This window comes from Dicentrarchus labrax, unplaced genomic scaffold (genome assembly GCF_905237075.1).
Source record: "Dicentrarchus labrax unplaced genomic scaffold, dlabrax2021, whole genome shotgun sequence".
In the NCBI taxonomy this organism is placed as follows: Eukaryota; Metazoa; Chordata; class Actinopteri; family Moronidae; genus Dicentrarchus; species Dicentrarchus labrax.
In genome coordinates, this window is record NW_026136711.1 from 79,428 (window position 1) to 98,093 (window position 18,666).

The 18,666-nt window shown below is 44.2% G+C and overlaps 1 protein-coding gene and 1 long non-coding RNA gene across 4 annotated transcripts; both read left to right on the forward strand.

The window, feature by feature from the left end:
* Positions 1-9,503: 9,503 nt before the first annotated feature.
* LOC127372192 (uncharacterized) lies at positions 9,504-11,600 on the forward strand. Of its 3 annotated transcripts, none has more exons than XR_007886554.1 (3): positions 9,504-9,978; positions 10,016-10,163; positions 10,460-11,600. It is a non-coding gene; the product is annotated as an uncharacterized LOC127372192 (long non-coding RNA). The 3 variants fall into 3 exon arrangements; XR_007886556.1 differs by having other exon boundaries at positions 9,504-10,163; positions 10,460-11,347; positions 11,385-11,599; XR_007886555.1 differs by having other exon boundaries at positions 10,090-10,163; positions 10,460-11,599.
* A 4,037-nt stretch (positions 11,601-15,637) lies between these two features.
* On the forward strand, positions 15,638-16,955 carry LOC127372188 (transcription factor HES-5-like). Its single transcript, XM_051415664.1, has 2 exons — positions 15,638-16,046; positions 16,318-16,955. The coding sequence occupies exons 1-2, from the start codon at positions 15,999-16,001 to the stop codon at positions 16,678-16,680; spliced, it is 411 nt and encodes a 136-aa protein (XP_051271624.1). The 5' UTR covers positions 15,638-15,998; the 3' UTR covers positions 16,681-16,955.
* Positions 16,956-18,666: the final 1,711 nt, after the last annotated feature.

Genomic DNA, 18,666 nt, shown 5'->3' on the forward strand with positions numbered 1-18,666 from the left:
GGGCCCTACGAAAGCTCATAAATGATACTTGAGGGAGAGACTCAAAGTTAGGTACACTCTAACCCTAACCCTGACACACTGCACAAATTGGAAGAAATGTCTTGTGGGAAGAGAGAAAGTGTTCTTTTGCTGAGTAAATGAGGCAAATTATTTCTTAATATACAAATCTTCCACAGTAACTTTACCTTTTAGCCTCCAACTGTCCAAAGACACATCTGTGATGGGTGGGGCCCAGTAATAACGCAGGGAGTCCACCCATTTTTCTGGGTTTAAAGATTTCCCATGAGGTAAAATTAAACTAAAAAACTGTCATTACTCTCCAGGAATTCTGAAATCTTAGTACATATGAATTTACAGAATGATGCTTCATTCTCTGACTGCATTTTTCTGCATGTCTGCGAGAGGCAGTGGTCATAGTCAGAACTGACCCCTCCAACATGTACCAGTTCTAGTCCCGGTTTTGTTTAATTGCTTTAGTTCTTTCTTTGAGCCCTGGTTTGAGGCAATACTTAGTGGTGCTTTTAGCTTTGATTTAGTCCCAGAAGAGGAATATCTGTCTCTGTTTGGTTTTCCTTGTGTTTCACATCTACGTACTAATTTCCTTCCAATTGCCACTGGGCAGGTAGCATCCAATCAGACTGTGTGAGACTGTCCACAGTATTATATTGGGTCAACAAGTGCAGCAGGTCATCTGCATCAGTGCTCTTCACTATAATTTAACTTTAGCTTGTGTTTGTCTCTGTGTGGACAGACATAATGTGAGCTTATTCTTCATGATTCCTCCACAGAGTGGACCAGGAGAGCTCAGAGGTTCCCAGTGGTCAGTCTGCCCAGCAGCATCAAACACACCTGGACTCCATATTTATGGTCTGTACATGGACAACAACTACTTTTACATCTATTGTGTTCACAGTAATCTCCATGCTGCACTTTTTAGACCAGTGGATTGTCAGTCTGTCCAACATGGATCTGATGTTTGCTTCCATGATTTGACTTTGATTGAGTCATTCATATAATATTCTGTTCCAGCTGCTGGAGGACAACATTGTCACTTTTGTGAAGAACGAGCTGAAGAAGATCCAGAAAGTTCTGAGTTCAGATTACCCAGAATGCTCAGAGAGTCAGAGGGAGGATGAGAAGGTGTTGGACGGTGAGGATGAAGAGCAAAGGAGCAGCAGAGAGGCATTTCTGAAGATAACAGTGAACTTCCTGAGGAAAATGAAGCAAGGAGGAGCTGGCTGACTGTCTGCAGAGCAGTAAGAGGATTTCTCTAAAGATTTAACTCGCTGGATAAATTAGACATTTACTGATGTCTCAACAGATGGAGGAAATATGTTCATATATGACTTCTTTAGGGGAATGAAATTGTCATATTTACTTTAGAATCCACTCATTGGTCTTATTTGTTGTTTGTTCATTCAGGAAGTCATTCTGGAGTTTGTCAGCGTAAACTTAAATCCAACCTGAAGAAGAAGTTCCAGTGTGTGTTTGAGGGTATTGCTAAAGCAGGAAACCCAACCCTTCTGAACCAGATCTACACAGAGCTCTACATCACAGAGGGAGGGACTGCAGAGGTCAATTATGAACATGAGGTCAGACAGATTGAAACAGCATCTAGGAAACCAGACAGACCAGGAACAACAATCAGACAAGAAGACTTCTTTAAACCCTCACCTGGAAGAGATGAACCAATCAGAACAGTGATGACAAAGGAAGTGGGTGACATTGGGAAAACAGTCCTAACACAGAAGTTCACTCTGGACCGGGCTGAAGACAAAGCCAACCAAAACATACAGTTCACATTTCCATTCACTTTCAGAGAGCTGAATGTGCTGAAAGAGAAAAAGTACAGCTTGGTGGAACTTGTTCATCACTTCTTTACTGAAACCAAAGAAGCAGGAATCTGCAGGTTTGAAGAGTTCCAGGTTGTGTTCATCTTTGACAGTCTCGATGACGACTTCCTCTGGACTTCCACAACACTGAGATCCTGACTGAGTCCACCTCAGTGGATGTGCTGCTGACAAACCTCATCAGGGGGAACCTGCTTCCCTCTGCTCGCCTCTGGATAACCTCACGACCTGCAGCAGCCAATCAGATCCCTCCTGGGTGTGTTGACATGGCGACAGAGGTCGGAGGGTTCACTGACCCACACAAGGAGGACTACCTCAGGAAGAGGTTCAGAGATCAGGAGAAGGCCAGCAGAATCATCTCCCACATCACAACATCTCGAAATGTCCACATCATGTGCCACATCCCAGTCTTCTGCTGGATCACTGCTGCAGTTCTGGAGGATGTGTTGAAGACCAGAGAGGGAGGAGAGCTGCCCAGGACCCTGACTGAGATGTACATCCACTTCCTGGTGGTTCAGTCCAAACTAAAGAACGTCAAGTATGATGGAGGAGCTGAGACAGATCCACACTGGAGTCCAGAGAGCAGGAAGATGATTGAGAAACTGAAAACTGGCTTTTGAGCAGTTGCAGAAAGGCAACCTGATCTTCTATGAATCAGACCTGACAGAGTGTGGAATCAATATCACAGCAGCCTCAGTGTACTCAGGAGTGTTCACACAGATCTTTAAAGAGGAGAGAGGACTGTACCAGGACAAGGTCTTCTGCTTCATCCATCTGAGTGTTCAGGAGTTTCTGGCTGCTCTTCATGTCCATCTGACATTCATCAACTCTGGAGTCAATCTGCTGGCAGAAGAACAATCAACCTCCCAGAAGTCTGAAACAAGAAAAGATGAATCAGCAGAGACACAGTTCTACCAGACTGCTGTGGACAAGGCCTTACAGAGTCCAAATGGACACCTGAACTTGTTCCTTCGCTTCCTCCTGGGACTTTCACTGAAGACCAATCAGACTCTCCTACGAGGTCTGCTGACACAGACAGGAAGTAGCTCAGAAGCCAATCAGGTAGCAGTCGAGTACATCAAGAATAAGATCGAAGAGACTCCCTCTGCAGAGAGAAGCATCAATCTGTTCCACTGTCTGAATGAACTGAATGATTGTTCTCTAGTGGATCAGATCCAACAGTCCCTGAGTTCAGGAAGTCTCTCCGCAGATAAACTGTCTCCTGCTCAGTGGTCAGCTCTGGTCTTCATCTTACTGTCATCAGAAAAAGATCTGGATGTGTTTGACCTAAAGAAATACTCTGCTTCAGAGGAGGCTCTTCTGAGGCTGCTGCCAGTGGTCAAAGCCTCCAACAAAGGTCTGTAAGTAGGATTTATTCATCAATAAATACAATGATATCTTTCAACAGGAGAAAAACATAAATCAGTTATTACTTGTTTCCTTACTGTTGTCTCTCCAGACTGAGTGGCTATAACCTCTCAGAGAGAAGCTGTGAAGCTCTGTCCTCAGTTCTCAGCTCCCAGTCCTCTAGTCTGAGAGAGCTGGACCTGAGTAACAACAACCTGCAGGATTCAGGAATGAAGCCTCTGGTTGCTGGACTGGAGAGTCCACATTGTGAACTGGACACTCTCAGGTAAGGGTTTTTGATTTTCTCCCATTAGGATTTCAAATTTCACAGTGTAAAAAAAATCAGAATTTTCTGATGTATTTTTCACTTATTGTACAGTACAAAATATAAACTGTGGCTGAGATCAAGAACCTTCTTGTTGTTTTGAAATCATGACTTACTATAATTGGATCTTTATTACTGTTCAGATTAGTTGTCACATCCCCAACATGTTCAGAGTAAAACAGAAAGTATTGTGCCCTGAACGTTGGTGTTCAGTTTGGCAGATATTCAATTCAATTCAATTCAATTTTATTTGTATAGCGCCAATTCATAACAGAAGTTATCTCAGGACACTTTTCAAATAGAGCAGGTCTAGACCGAACTCTTTAAAACATTAATTACAGAGACGCAACAGTACCACCATGAGCAAGCACTTGGCGACAAGGGCAAGGAAAAACTGCCTGTTAAAAGGCAGAAACCTACGACAGATCCTCCGGCTCTAGGTGGGTGGTCGTCTGTCTCGACCAGTTGGGGTGAGAGAGAGAGAGAGAGAGAGAGAGGCAGAGAGAGAGAGAGCGAGAGACAGACAGACAGGTGCACAGCAACAACAGTATTGGCAATGGCAATCTAGCAGGACCATGGCAGGAGGCTCCACCAGGATCGTCAAGAACCTGCGAGACGAGAAAGCACAAGAACTCCGGGGAAGAAGTGAAGTTAGTAACATGCATTAATGGGACATGAATGAGTGCAGAAAGAGAGAGGAAGGGAGGAGCTCAGTGCACCATGGGAAATCCCCCGATAGTCTAGGCCTATAGCAGCATAACTAAGGGATGGTTCAGGACTCACCTGATCCAGCCCTAACTATAAGCTTTATCAAAGAGGAATGTCTTAAGCCTACTCTTGAATGCGGTGAGGGTGTCTGCCTCCCGAACCACAACTGGAAGCTGGTTCCACAGGAGAGGAGCTTGGTAACTGAAGGCTCTGGCTCCTGTTCTACTTTTAGAGACTATAGGAACCACAAGTAGCCCAGCATTCAGAGAACGTAGTGTTCTAGAGGGGTAATAGGGTACTATGAGCTCTTTAAGATATGAAGGGGCCTGACCATGAAGAGCTTTATAGGTGAGGAGGAGGATTTTAAATTCTATTCTACATTTTACAGGGAGCCAGTGCAGAGAAGCTAGTACAGGAGAGATGTGATCTCTTTTTCTAGTTCCTGTCAGTACTTGTGCTGCAGCGTTCTGAATTAATTGGAGCGTTTTAATGGACTTATTGGGGCAACCTGATAATAAAGAGTTGCAGTAATCCAGCCTTGAAGTAACAAATGCATGGATTAGTTTTTCTGCATCTGTCTGTGATAGGATGTGTCTAATTTTTCTAATATTACGTAAATGAAAGAAGGCAGTCCTAGAGGTCTGCTTTATGTGGGAATTAAAAGACAAATCCTGATCAAAGATAACTCCAAGATTCCTGACAGTGGTGCTAGAGGCCAAGGTAATGCCATCTAGAGTAACTATATCTTTAGACAGTGAGTCTCTAAGGTTTTTGGGGCCAAGAACAAGAATTTTGTTTTTTTCTGAGTTTAACATCAGAAAATTGCAGCTCATCCAGGATTTTATGTCCTTAAGACATGTTTGTAATTTAGATAATTGATTAATTTCATCGGGCTTGATCGATAGATATAACTGCGTATCATCTGCATAACAGTGAAAGTTAATGAAGTGATTCCTAATAATGTTGCCTAAAGGGAGCATATATAAAGTCAATAGTATTGGTCCAAGTACAGAACCTTGTGGAACTCCATGACTAACTGTAGTATTTATGGAAGATTCATCGTTGTGTGAACATGTACAAACTGCAAAACGATCTGATAAATATGACTTAAACCAGCTTAGTGCGGTTCCTTTAATGCCAATTTGATGCTCAAGTCTCTGTAAAAGAATATTATGGTCAATGGTGTCAAATGCAGCACTAAGATCTAATAATAGTACAGAGACAAGTCCATTGTCAGAAGCAGTCAGAAGGTCATTATTAACTTTAACCAGAGCTGTCTCTGTGCTATGATGAACTCTAAATCCTGACTGAAAATCCACAAATAAACTATTGTTATGTAGAAGTCACACAACTCTTTGGCGACTACTTTCTCCAGAATCTTAGAGAGGAAGGGGAGGTTAGAAATCGGTCTATAGTTGGCTAAAACCCCTGGGTCAAGAGTGGGCTTTTTAAGAAGGGGTTTAATTACAGCTACTTTAAAGGACTGTGGTACATATCCTGATAATAAAGAAAGATTAATCATATCCAGTAAAGAAGTGCCAATTAAGGGAACAACTTCTTTAAGCAAATAAATATGCAAATTTAAATATGTAGATATAAATGAAATAATGTATATTTTATACTGTTAAACTGTTGACATATTTTATGTTCATTGCAATCTGTCGTTGAATATATATACACATGAGGACGGAATTATTAGCCCCCCTATGAAAATTTCATTTTTTTAAAAGTTTTTCCCAAGTGCTATTAAACAGAGAAAATACTTTTTAACACAGCTTTCTCAAACATCCTAGTTTTATTTTGCTTACATTATTTTACTTTGCACACAAAAACAAAACTATTTCACAAAAATCAAAAACTACCAGGGTCAAACATAAAGATCAGAAACTAAAAAGCTAGAAGATTAAACATATATTTATAATGTGAGACAGCAGGGGGAGCAAGATGAGTTTAACTGCTTCACTTCAGAGTCTTTTCCCTTTAAGAAACAAACATGATGAACATAATCATCCTCTTTATCTCCAACTGCTCTGTTCTAAATGTATTTTTTCAACAAAAGGCGCGCTCTAGTCTACTTCACACAACTTCAGAACCAGTAGATTTTACAATATAAAATCTACTGAGTACTGACAGGAACTAGAAAAAGAGATCACATCTCTCCTGTACTAGCTTCTCTGCATTGGCTCCCTGTAAAATGTAGAATAGAATTTAAAATCCTCCTCCTCACCTATAAAGCTCTTCATGGTCAGGCCCCTTCATATCTTAAAGAGTTCATAGTACCCTATTACCCCTCTAGAACACTACGTTCTCTGAATGCTGGGCTACTTGTGGTTCCTATAGTCTCTAAAAGTAGAACAGGAGCCAGAGCCTTCAGTTACCAAGCTCCTCTCCTGTGGAACCAGCTTCCAGTTGTGGTTCAGGAGGCAGACACCCTCACCACATTCAAGAGTAGGCTTAAGACATTCCTCTTTGATAAAGCTTATAGTTAGGGCTGGATCAGGTGCGTCCTGAACCATCCCTTAGTTATGCTGCTATAGGCCTAGACTATCGGGGGATTTCCCATGGTGCACTGAGCTCCTCCCTTCCTCTCTCTTTCTGCACTCATTCATGTTCCATTAATGCATGTTACTAACTTCACTTCTTCCCCGGAGTTCTTGTGCTTTCTCGTCTTGCAGGTTCTTGTCGATCCTGGTGGAGCCTCCTGCCATGGTCCTGCTAGATTGCCATTGCCAATACTGTTGTTGCTGTGCGCCTGTCTGTCTGTCTGTCTGTCTGTCTGTCTGTCTGTCTGTCTCTCTCTCTCTCTCTCTCTCTTTCTCACCCCAACTGGTCGAGACAGACGACCACCCACCTAGAGCCGGAGGATCTGTCCTAGGTTTCTGCCTTTTAACAGGCAGTGTTTCCTTGCCCTTGTCTCCAAGGTCTTGCTCATGGTGGTACTGTTGGGTCTCTGTAAATAATGTTATAAAGAGTTCGGTCAAGACCTGCTCTATTTGAAAAGTGTCCTGAGATAACTTCTGTTATGAATTGGCGCTATACAAATAAAATTGAAGTGAATTGAATTGAATAATATATACATATGTATTATTTTGTTATTGTTAGAAGTTGATCTGCGTCCTTCATTGGTCATTTTAATTGGGTTTTTTTTAATGTTGTTGCCGCAAAGAATCGTGGGATTATATCCTTTGGTATGTAAAGGATGGTCCAGAGTTTCCTCTGCTAAAGGACACAATAAAGGAAGCACTGAAGCTTCTTTCAGCAGTTAGAGGATTCAAATAGCTCTGATCATGGCTGGAGGGAGTTTCTCTCTCAAGTGTTTGGTGCTTCAGTGCAGCTTTTACCTCAGTTAATAATTGTTGTGTGCAACTTTCATTTATAGAATATATAGACAGGAGCCCGTTGAATGTGAGTGCTGAAATGTCCTTTCACTCAGTTAGGAAGGTTTTCTGAGCTAAACGTGATCAGCAGAGTGCCCGGGGCCAGTGGACCAGCAACTCGTCCGCTCAGTTCAGGCAAGGTGAGGCAGAAAGATCACGTCACAGAAGAGATGACTTAGACTGATTTTGGATTTGAGAGTGTTCAACAGGTTTTTGAGACCCCTGCAGTGCCATCCTCCTCTACCTCAGGTTCGCCTTTGAGATGTTTGAGCAGCTCCTCTCATTGTTACTGAAACTAGGCTGCAGCAGAATGTGCACATAAAGGAGGAGGAATGTATTGTTGTGCGCCATGAATGAGGGCACAACAATAATAAGTGTGGTTGCATGCGCCATGCTTCAAATACCGTTCTCACCACTGATATTCATTGTTGAACTCCGTAAACAGATCAACACTAATTCAACGGTCGGATATCCAGCAGTTTCAGTGTCATAATGGTGCCTCACTCTCTGCTCACTGCTGCCATATTCACATGGAAATGTTAAGCTGCTTATTACCATATGGCCGCACTTACAGGCAATAAACTGTAAGAGGTGCTGGGAGAGCTGGAGGGAAACTGGGATCACACACACTGTGAGTGTGAGAAAGCTGTGGTCCTCTCTTTGTCCTGGGAGCAACAGCTGGACCTTTCACCAAACTCCCGCCAAAAAACTTTGGGTGTGTTCAGATATCTGAAGTCACATTTAATGTCTTCTTGCAGTCAGTGTGTGAACAAGGTGGATAATTTCTTGTTTAATAGAATTAACAGAACCTTTCTATTATTCTGCGCAGTGGAGGCCACATGGACTGGGAGCTCAAAATACAGCAATCTAAAAACACAATACATGTAAAAGTCTGAAGCTCCTGTATGTAACGTTTATTAAACTGTAGCTAACAGCGCCACCAGTGGTCGTTCATTAAACTGTAGCTAACAGCGCCACCAGTGGTCGTTCATTAAACTGTAGCTAACAACGCCACCAGTGGTCGTTCATTAAACTGTAGCTAACAGCGCCACCAGTGGTCGTTCATTAAACTGTAGCTAACAACGCCACCAGTGGTCGTTCATTAAACTGTAACTAACAGCGCCACCAGTGGTCGTTCATTAAACTGTAGCTAACAGCGCCACCAGTGGTCGTTCAGTGAACTGTAGCTAACAGCGCCTCCAGTGGTCGTTCAGTGAACTGTAGCTAACAGCGCCGCCAGTGGTCGTTCATTAAACTGTAGCTAACAGCGCCACCAGTGGTCGTTCAGTGAACTGTAGCTAACAGCGCCTCCAGTGGTCGTTCAGTGAACTGTAGCTAACAGCGCCGCAAGTGGTCGTTCATTAAACTGTAGCTAACAGCGCCTCCAGTGGTCGTTCAGTGAACTGTAGCTAACAGCGCCTCCAGTGGTCGTTCAGTGAACTGTAGCTAACAGCGCCACCAGTGGTCGTTCAGTGAACTGTAACTAACAGCGCCACCAGTGGTCGTTCATTAAACTGTAGCTAACAGCGCCACCAGTGGTCGTTCATTAAACTGTAGCTAACAGGGCCACCAGTGGTCGTTCATTAAACTGTAGCTAACAGCGCCACCAGTGGTCGTTCATTAAACTGTAGCTAACAGCGCCACCAGTGGTCGTTCATTAAACTGTAGCTAACAGCGCCTCCAGTGGTCGTTCATTAAACTGTAGCTAACAGCGCCTCCAGTGGTCGTTCATTAAACTGTAGCTAACAGCGCCACCAGTGGTCGTTCATTAAACTGTAGCTAAAAGCGCCTCCAGTGGTCGTTCATTAAACTGTAGCTAACAGCGCCACCAGTGGTCGTTCAGTGAACTGTAGCTAACAGCGCCACCAGTGGTCGTTCAGTGAACTGTAACTAACAGCGCCACCAGTGGTCGTTCAGTGAACTGTAGCTAACAGCGCCTCCAGTGGTCGTTCATTAAACTGTAGCTAACAGCGCCACCAGTGGTCGTTCATTAAACTGTAGCTAACAGCGCCTCCAGTGGTCGTTCATTAAACTGTAGCTAACAGCGCCACCAGTGGTCGTTCATTAAACTGTAGCTAACAGCGCCTCCAGTGGTCGTTCATTAAACTGTAGCTAACAGCGCCACCAGTGGTCGTTCATTAAACTGTAGCTAACAGCGCCTCCAGTGGTCGTTCAGTGAACTGTAGCTAACAGCGCCACCAGTGGTCGTTCATTAAACTGTAGCTAACAGCGCCACCAGTGGTCGTTCATTAAACTGTAGCTAACAGCGCCACCAGTGGTCGTTCAGTGAACTGTAGCTAACAGCGCCACCAGTGGTCGTTCATTAAACTGTAACTAACAGCGCCACCAGTGGTCGTTCAGTGAACTGTAGGTAACAGCGCCACCAGTGGTCGTTCATTAAACTGTAGCTAACAGCGCCACCAGTGGTCGTTCATTAAACTGTAGCTAACAGCGCCACCAGTGGTCGTTCAGTGAACTGTAGCTAACAGCGCCACCAGTGGTCGTTCATTAAACTGTAACTAACAGCGCCACCAGTGGTCGTTCAGTGAACTGTAGGTAACAGCGCCACCAGTGGTCGTTCATTAAACTGTAGCTAACAGCGCCACCAGTGGTCGTTCAGTGAACTGTAGCTAACAGCGCCGCCAGTGGTCGTTCATTAAACTGTAGCTAACAGCGCCACCAGTGGTCGTTCAGTGAACTGTAGCTAACAGCGCCTCCAGTGGTCGTTCAGTGAACTGTAGCTAACAGCGCCGCCAGTGGTCGTTCATTAAACTGTAGCTAACAGCGCCTCCAGTGGTCGTTCAGTGAACTGTAGCTAACAGCGCCGCCAGTGGTCGTTCAGTGAACTGTAGCTAACAGCGCCACCAGTGGTCGTTCAGTGAACTGTAACTAACAGCGCCACCAGTGGTCGTTCATTAAACTGTAGCTAACAGCGCCACCAGTGGTCGTTCATTAAACTGTAGCTAACAGGGCCACCAGTGGTCGTTCATTAAACTGTAGCTAACAGCGCCTCCAGTGGTCGTTCATTAAACTGTAGCTAACAGCGCCACCAGTGGTCGTTCATTAAACTGTAGCTAACAGCGCCTCCAGTGGTCGTTCATTAAACTGTAGCTAACAGCGCCTCCAGTGGTCGTTCATTAAACTGTAGCTAACAGCGCCTCCAGTGGTCGTTCATTAAACTGTAGCTAACAGCGCCTCCAGTGGTCGTTCATTAAACTGTAACTAACAGCGCCACCAGTGGTCGTTCAGTGAACTGTAGCTAACAGCGCCACCAGTGGTCGTTCAGTGAACTGTAACTAACAGCGCCACCAGTGGTCGTTCATTAAACTGTAGCTAACAGCGCCTCCAGTGGTCGTTCATTAAACTGTAGCTAACAGCGCCACCAGTGGTCGTTCATTAAACTGTAGCTAACAGCGCCTCCAGTGGTCGTTCATTAAACTGTAGCTAACAGCGCCACCAGTGGTCGTTCATTAAACTGTAGCTAACAGCGCCTCCAGTGGTCGTTCATTAAACTGTAGCTAACAGCGCCTCCAGTGGCCGTTCAGTGAACTGTAGCTAACAGCGCCACCAGTGGTCGTTCATTAAACTGTAGCTAACAGCGCCACCAGTGGTCGTTCATTAAACTGTAGCTAACAGCGCCACCAGTGGTCGTTCAGTGAACTGTAGCTAACAGCGCCACCAGTGGTCGTTCATTAAACTGTAACTAACAGCGCCACCAGTGGTCGTTCAGTGAACTGTAGGTAACAGCGCCACCAGTGGTCGTTCATTAAACTGTAGCTAACAGCGCCACCAGTGGTCGTTCATTAAACTGTAGCTAACAGCGCCACCAGTGGTCGTTCAGTGAACTGTAGCTAACAGCGCCACCAGTGGTCGTTCATTAAACTGTAACTAACAGCGCCACCAGTGGTCGTTCAGTGAACTGTAGGTAACAGCGCCACCAGTGGTCGTTCATTAAACTGTAGCTAACAGCGCCACCAGTGGTCGTTCAGTGAACTGTAGCTAACAGCTACAACACTGAACGCTGTAAAATAACTGACGATCACATTTAGAATAACGTTACTATCTGCAATGTTCCTATATTTTATTTGGATTGTTAGCTCCATGCTAATAACTAGCTCGCTGTTTACATATCAACCATCAGCCAACACCACGAAGCAACCAACGCCAGACCCACAATGCACAGCCAAGACACATCTTAGCTACAGTTAGCTAGCTGGATGCCCCTGCCTCGCATCACTCTTGGCTAGTAGAAAGCTATCGTTAGCTTTGTACGGCTACATCATTTAACATTAGCCCGCAAGCTAACGTTATCCAGCAGCACAATCAGACAATATGTCCCACAAGCTTTGCAGTAATGTTAGCTTTGACTTTGTTGGACTCTGTGTTGTTGGACTCTGTTGTGGACTCTGTGTTGTGGACTCTGTGTTGGACTCTGTGTTGTGGACTCTGTGTTGTGGACTCTGTGTGGTGGACTCTGTGTTGGACTCTGTGTTGTGGACTCTGTGTGGTGGACTCTGTGTTGGACTCTGTGTTGTGGACTCTGTGTTGTGGACTCTGTGTTGTGGACTCTGTGTGGTGGACTCTGTGTTGGACTCTGTGTTGTGGACTCTGTGTGGTGGACTCTGTGTTGGACTCTGTGTTGTGGACTCTGTGTTGGACTCTGTGTTGTGGACTCTGTGTTGGACTCTGTGTTGGACTCTGTGTTGTGGACTCTGTGTTGTGGACTCTGTGTTGGACTCTGTGTTGTGGACTCTGTGTTGGACTCTGTGTTGTGGACTCTGTGTTGTGAACTCTGTGTTGGACTCTGTGTTGGACTCTGTGTTGTGGACTCTGTGTTGTGGACTCTGTGTTGGACTCTGTGTTGTGGACTCTGTGTTGGACTCTGTGTTGGACTCTGTGTTGTGGACTCTGTGTTGTGGACTCTGTGTTGGACTCTGTGTTGGACTCTGTGTTGGACTCTGTGTTGTGGACTCTGTGTTGTGGACTCTGTGTTGGACTCTGTGTTGTGGACTCTGTGTTGGACTCTGTGTTGTGGACTCTGTGTGGTGGACTCTGTGTTGGACTCTGTGTTGTGGACTCTGTGTTGTGGACTCTGTGTTGTGGACTCTGTGTTGTGAACTCTGTGTTGGACTCTGTGTTGGACTCTGTGTTGGACTCTGTGTTGTGGACTCTGTGTTGTGGACTCTGTGTTGGACTCTGTGTTGTGGACTCTGTGTTGTGGACTCTGTGTTGGACTCTGTGTTGTGGACTCTGTGTTGTGGACTCTGTGTTGGACTCTGTTGTGGACTCTGTGTTGTGGACTCTGTGTTGGACTCTGTGTTGGACTCTGTTGTGGACTCTGTGTTGTGGACTCTGTGTTGGACTCTGTGTTGTGGACTCTGTGTTGTGGACCTGTGTTGGACTCTGTGTTGTGGACTCTGTGTTGGACTCTGTGTTGTGGACTCTGTGTTGTGGACTCTGTGTTGGACTCTGTGTTGGACTCTGTGTTGTGGACTCTGTGTTGTGGACTCTGTGTTGTGGACTCTCTGTTGGACTCTGTGTTGTGGACTCTGTGTTGTGGTGGGTGTCGGTCTTTGTAGACATTAGGGGACTCCATTTATAAGCTAACGTTAGCTAGCGTTGCCCACTGGCAGCAGTGGTTACAACCCGTTCACTCACTGTTGATAAACTCTGATTCACAATCTGACATCAATTCATTTCAGTTTTATTTGTATAGCACCAATTCATAACAGAAGTTATCTCAGGACACTTTTCAAATAGAGCAGGTCTAGACCGAACTCTTTAACATCTAGAACCTTTAGATATTATTTGTCGTTTCTTTTTCTTTTAATCAGAGTTTTCTTTGATGAAATGAACTCAGGTACCAGAGCACTGTCTCTATCATCTACCTGCACACTCTGAGGTGTGCTGGGGGTCTGTGTGCAGTGCCCCCACCCCCCAGTAGCTCCAGATGGTCCATTGAGGTGGGAGCATAATGAGGGGCTAAAGGATCAGTGGCGGCCGCCGCAGGGTGGGCCACTGCCCTGAATGGAGGCTGAAGTGTGGGAACGAGGAGCTGACAGCAGCTCTCACACATTCCTCAGCACACAGACTCAAAGACATGAAGACGTGTTGTTTGGCGTGTTGTTCGGCGTGTTGTTTGGCGTGTGACGACCACGCTGGAATGACGTGTTTTCATCTGCACGGTGTCATGACTCACTTGTGAGAAATGCAGGAGCAGAGAAGAAGAAAGACACAGTGCACCATCTGCCTCTTTACGTTCAGGGTCATTAACACTTGTTAAAGACGTCCAAATTACTCTGAGACTTCCTGCTTCGCTCGGGGCAACCAGCCCCGAAATATATCATTAAATACTCATTGTAATAAATACCTTCACTGGAGTACAAGTATCAGGACAACAAAGTACTCCATTACAAGTACAAAGTCCTTCATTCTTCACAGGTTTATTCTCTGTATCATAATACTATAATATTATCCCTACTTCTATCTTTAAGTATATTATCAGTCACATACACTGAATTTGTTCAAAAATAAGTCTATTAAGTCCGTATGAAACATTTTTAAATCTATAATACAGACAGAGATTGTATAAAAACCTTCACACAAACCTCCTGCAGTTATTGTGTTTTTACAGTTTATCAGTTCTTGTTATGCATTGAATATAATATAAAGTATAAAATATGTGATTTAGTTTGGGCTCGTCAGGGGTCCATAAAGAACCAGTGTTTGTGTGGGTGTCTCTGATTCCCCTCCTGACAGATTAAAAGTTTTAAAAGCTCACAGTCTGTCTGCTGTATTTCTGTTTTCAGTAAATATAAAATATGAAAACGAACAATCTGTTCACTCTGATAGGAAATGTTAGTAAGCAGCAGATAGCTCCATACAGGCAGCTGAGAGCTACAGTGAGGGTGGTGGTGAGGATGATGATGATGATGATGATGATGATGAACTGCTGGATGAAAACATTTCATATTCAGTTGTCAGGTTATAGATATTATATATTTATATTTATATATGTTATATATTTTCTATCGGATCTTTTTAAACACTGCAGTGTCTGTTCGGTTGTTATGGTAACGGCAGGACTCACGAAGAGGAGCAGTAATCAGTAGGTGAGTAGAAACACACCCAAGGTCTGGTGGAAGGAAGGCGGGAAGGCAGAGAGACGTCCCACATGCTCCCCCCTTCCCCACAGTGGAGGCTCTGATCCTACAGGTTGAAAGGTGGGGGGGGGGGGCTCTCTCTATTGACTGCAGGGTGTGTGTGAACAGGATCCCAACCTCTTTTCCCACACTGTCCTTCCCATTTATTACACATCTTCCTAAAGGGATGATCCGAGGAGGAGGAGGAGGAGGAGGAGGTACACAATAGAAGTGTGCCTTCCCAGAGGACTCTGGGTAATTGTGTTTGATTGACAGTTATGTTTTCCCTCCAATTCTGTGTGGTGTCCTGAATGGAAGAACTACAAACACTAATATTGTAGACTAATAACTAATAAGTGTCTATTGCCGTTGCCAATACTGTTGTTGCTATGCACCTGTCTGTCTGTCTCTCTCTCTCTCTCTGTCTCTCTCTCTGTCTCTCGCTCTCTCTCTCTCTCTGCGTCTCTCTCTCTGCCTCTCTCTCTCTCTCTCTCTCTCTCTCTCTCTCTCTGCCTTTCTCTCTCTCTCTCTCTCTCTCTCTCTCTCTCACCCCAACTGGTCGAGACAGACGACCACCCACCTAGAGCCGGAGGATCTGTCCTAGGTTTCTGCCTTTTAACAGGCAGTTTTTCCTTGCCCTTGTCTCCAAGGTCTTGCTCATGGTGGTACTGTTGGGTCTCTGTAATTAATGTTTTAAAGAGTTCGGTCTAGACCTGCTCTATTTGAAAAGTGTCCTGAGATAACTTCTGTTATGAATTGGCGCTATACAAATAAAATTGAATTGAATTGAATTGAATTATAATAACTGAATCACATTGACTTCAACAGAGAAACTAACTACAGATATTTATCTTTACTTCCCTGCTGTCACTGTCTCATTCAGTTATTGTTCAAACAAACTTTATGTGAATGATTCTTCAGTACAAAGTGTGTACAGTGAGCTGCTGTCAGTGTGTCTTATCTTTATGTCTTTAGTGTCCTCATCAGGCTCTCCGCTGTCGGACAGCAGGAAGGTTCCCAGCTAATAAAAGTGTGTGTTCAGTTCAGGTCTGTGCAGCAGTTAACCATGAGATCATTGATGCTGTTGTTGTGAGGGCCTCGCCCACTGGCCTCAAACTGTGGGAAAACTAATCCTGCCTGGGACTCAGGGCTTTGTGATGCTAATGTGGGCCTATAAATAGAGGAGAGGGATCCTCAGTCCCAGCACAGCTCGCTCTGCTCGCCCACAGAAGCTCAGCGCTCCACCAGAATGTCTCCGACCGACGCCTCGGTGCTCTCCACCAAAGACAGACACAAAGTAAGTCCTCCTTCACTGTCCTCAGCTCCTTTTCTCTGTGGCTGCTCCTCTCGCTGTGATCCTGCCCCGAGGGAGAACTGCTCCAGCTCACTTTTATACTGTTGCAGGGAGGGATCTTTTCTCGTACAAGTTTCCTTCAATTTTTAATGACTTATTTTACTTTCTGCTGGAATTTTATTACAAATAAAAGCCTAAAAACATCATAAAATGAATCTTGGCTCCCCCTGTAGTTCACAGTGTAACTGACCCAGCTTCCTGTTGTCTTCACCAGCTGAGGAAACCGCTCGTGGAGAAGATGCGCAGAGATCGCATCAACAGTTGCATTGAGCAGCTCAAGGTCCTGCTGGAGAAGGAGTTCCACAAACAGGATCCCAACGCCAAGCTGGAGAAGGCCGACGTCCTGGAGATGACGGTGGTGTTCCTGAGGCGGCAGCTGCAGCCTCAGAGCCACGGCTACTCACACTGCTGGAAGGAGACGCTGTGCTTCCTGTCCACCTCCAGCTCTCTAGAGGAAGTAATGCTGCCCGACCTGCGCCGCCTCCAGGACGCCGCCACCCCCGCACCCACCCTCTCCATCCAGACTGCGGGGAAGCAGCTGGAGGGGTCCGACAGAGGCGTGTGGAGGCCGTGGTAGAGGAGGACCCTGATGGAGGTAGAGGAGGACACTGAAATGTTCTCAGGACTTTTACATTTACTTCATATTGAAGAAGGTGTTTGCTGTTGTCGTGCTCTGTTGATGCACTTCCTGTTTCCACTGAGGATGGTGTGTACAGACGTAATTATCAGTGATAATAATAATGTGTTAGATTCCTTCTGTGAAGGTTTCCTGTGAATGAACACAGTGTTTTCTGTAATCAGAGACTGAATGTGGAGTCAAATGTTCTTAAAATAAACGTTGGCTGTAAACAAGCTCCTGATCTCCTGATCTCCTGATCTCCTGCAGTTTCAGAGGGAATAAATCAATAAATCGTTATTATCTCCATCCATCTTTTATTGTCTTATAGAAAAAGGAAAGCAGTAAGGTCATCTGAATATTTACTAAACTAAACGTAGAAAACAAACAAAAACAAGATAAAGAAATGAAGTAAAATATGTAGTTTATAATTTAATTGATTGGAAAAGGAAAGAAACAAACATTCTATCAGTTTAACATTTTGTATCAATATGTTAAAAACTAAAAATTGACATTGAGGTTATAAAATCATAAATATTATAAATACATAATTTAGGATAAAGAGGCTGATTTATACCAATAATATCATTAATGAGATTATCTGTTTCACAGACAGTGAAACAGCGCCCCCCTCTGGGCAGTACAGGTACTGTACAGTGCGTGTTTGGGTTGTACAGATATTGATCGGCCTGTTTATAAAATCAGATTAACTTTATTGATCAAACAATAACAGCAGCTCCAGATACAAAACAGATAATTATTCATTAATTAATAATTGTAATATATATAATAATAATAATAATTGATTAATAAAGTCTATCTATCTATAATAACACACGCACAATACAAATAAAACAAAAATAACCCTTTATATTTACAGATTATTGAATATTAATAAATATACTTATGACTAAAGATTACTGTAAAAATAAATATAACTGTACAGGAACTAAATCCAACAGCAGTTTAATTTAAATATACTATAAATATAAGGATATATGTGGAAACACTATAATATAATCTGAGGTAATCTGAACATTGTGTGTTATAATCAATCAATCATCAATCAATCAAACTTTACTGAGACAGAATGGAACAAAAACTAAATAATTTAAAGATAAAATACAGTGTTCAATAAAACTACATCAAATATATTAGATGGCAAAAATAAACAAATATAATCAATAAAATAAAAATAAATATCTTAGGTATTCAACATGGCACACTTCCTTTGTCCCGGGACGAACGTGGGAGGTTGAGGAGTGTGGGAAAGCAGAGCAGAGGCAGACTCCACAGATCTGACCACCACTCAGCGGGGGAGGTACACACACACACACACACACACACACACACACATACATACACACACACACACACGCACACACACACACACACACACACACATACACAGCCACACACACACACACACACACACACACACACACACACACACACACACACACACACACACACACACACACACACACACACACACACACACACACACACACACACACATACACAGCCACACACACACACATACACAGCCACACACACACACACACGCACGCACACACACACACACACGCACGCACACACACACACACACACACACACACACACACACACATACACAGCCACACACACGCACACACACACACATACACACACACATACACACACACGCACACACACATACACACACACACGCACACACACATACACACACACACACAGACACACAGACACACACACACACACACACACACACAAACACACACATACACAGCGACACACATACACAGACACACACACAGACACACACATACACACACAGACACACACGCACACACACACATACACACACACACACACACACACAGCCACACACACACACATACACACACACACACACACACACACACACACATACACACACACACACAT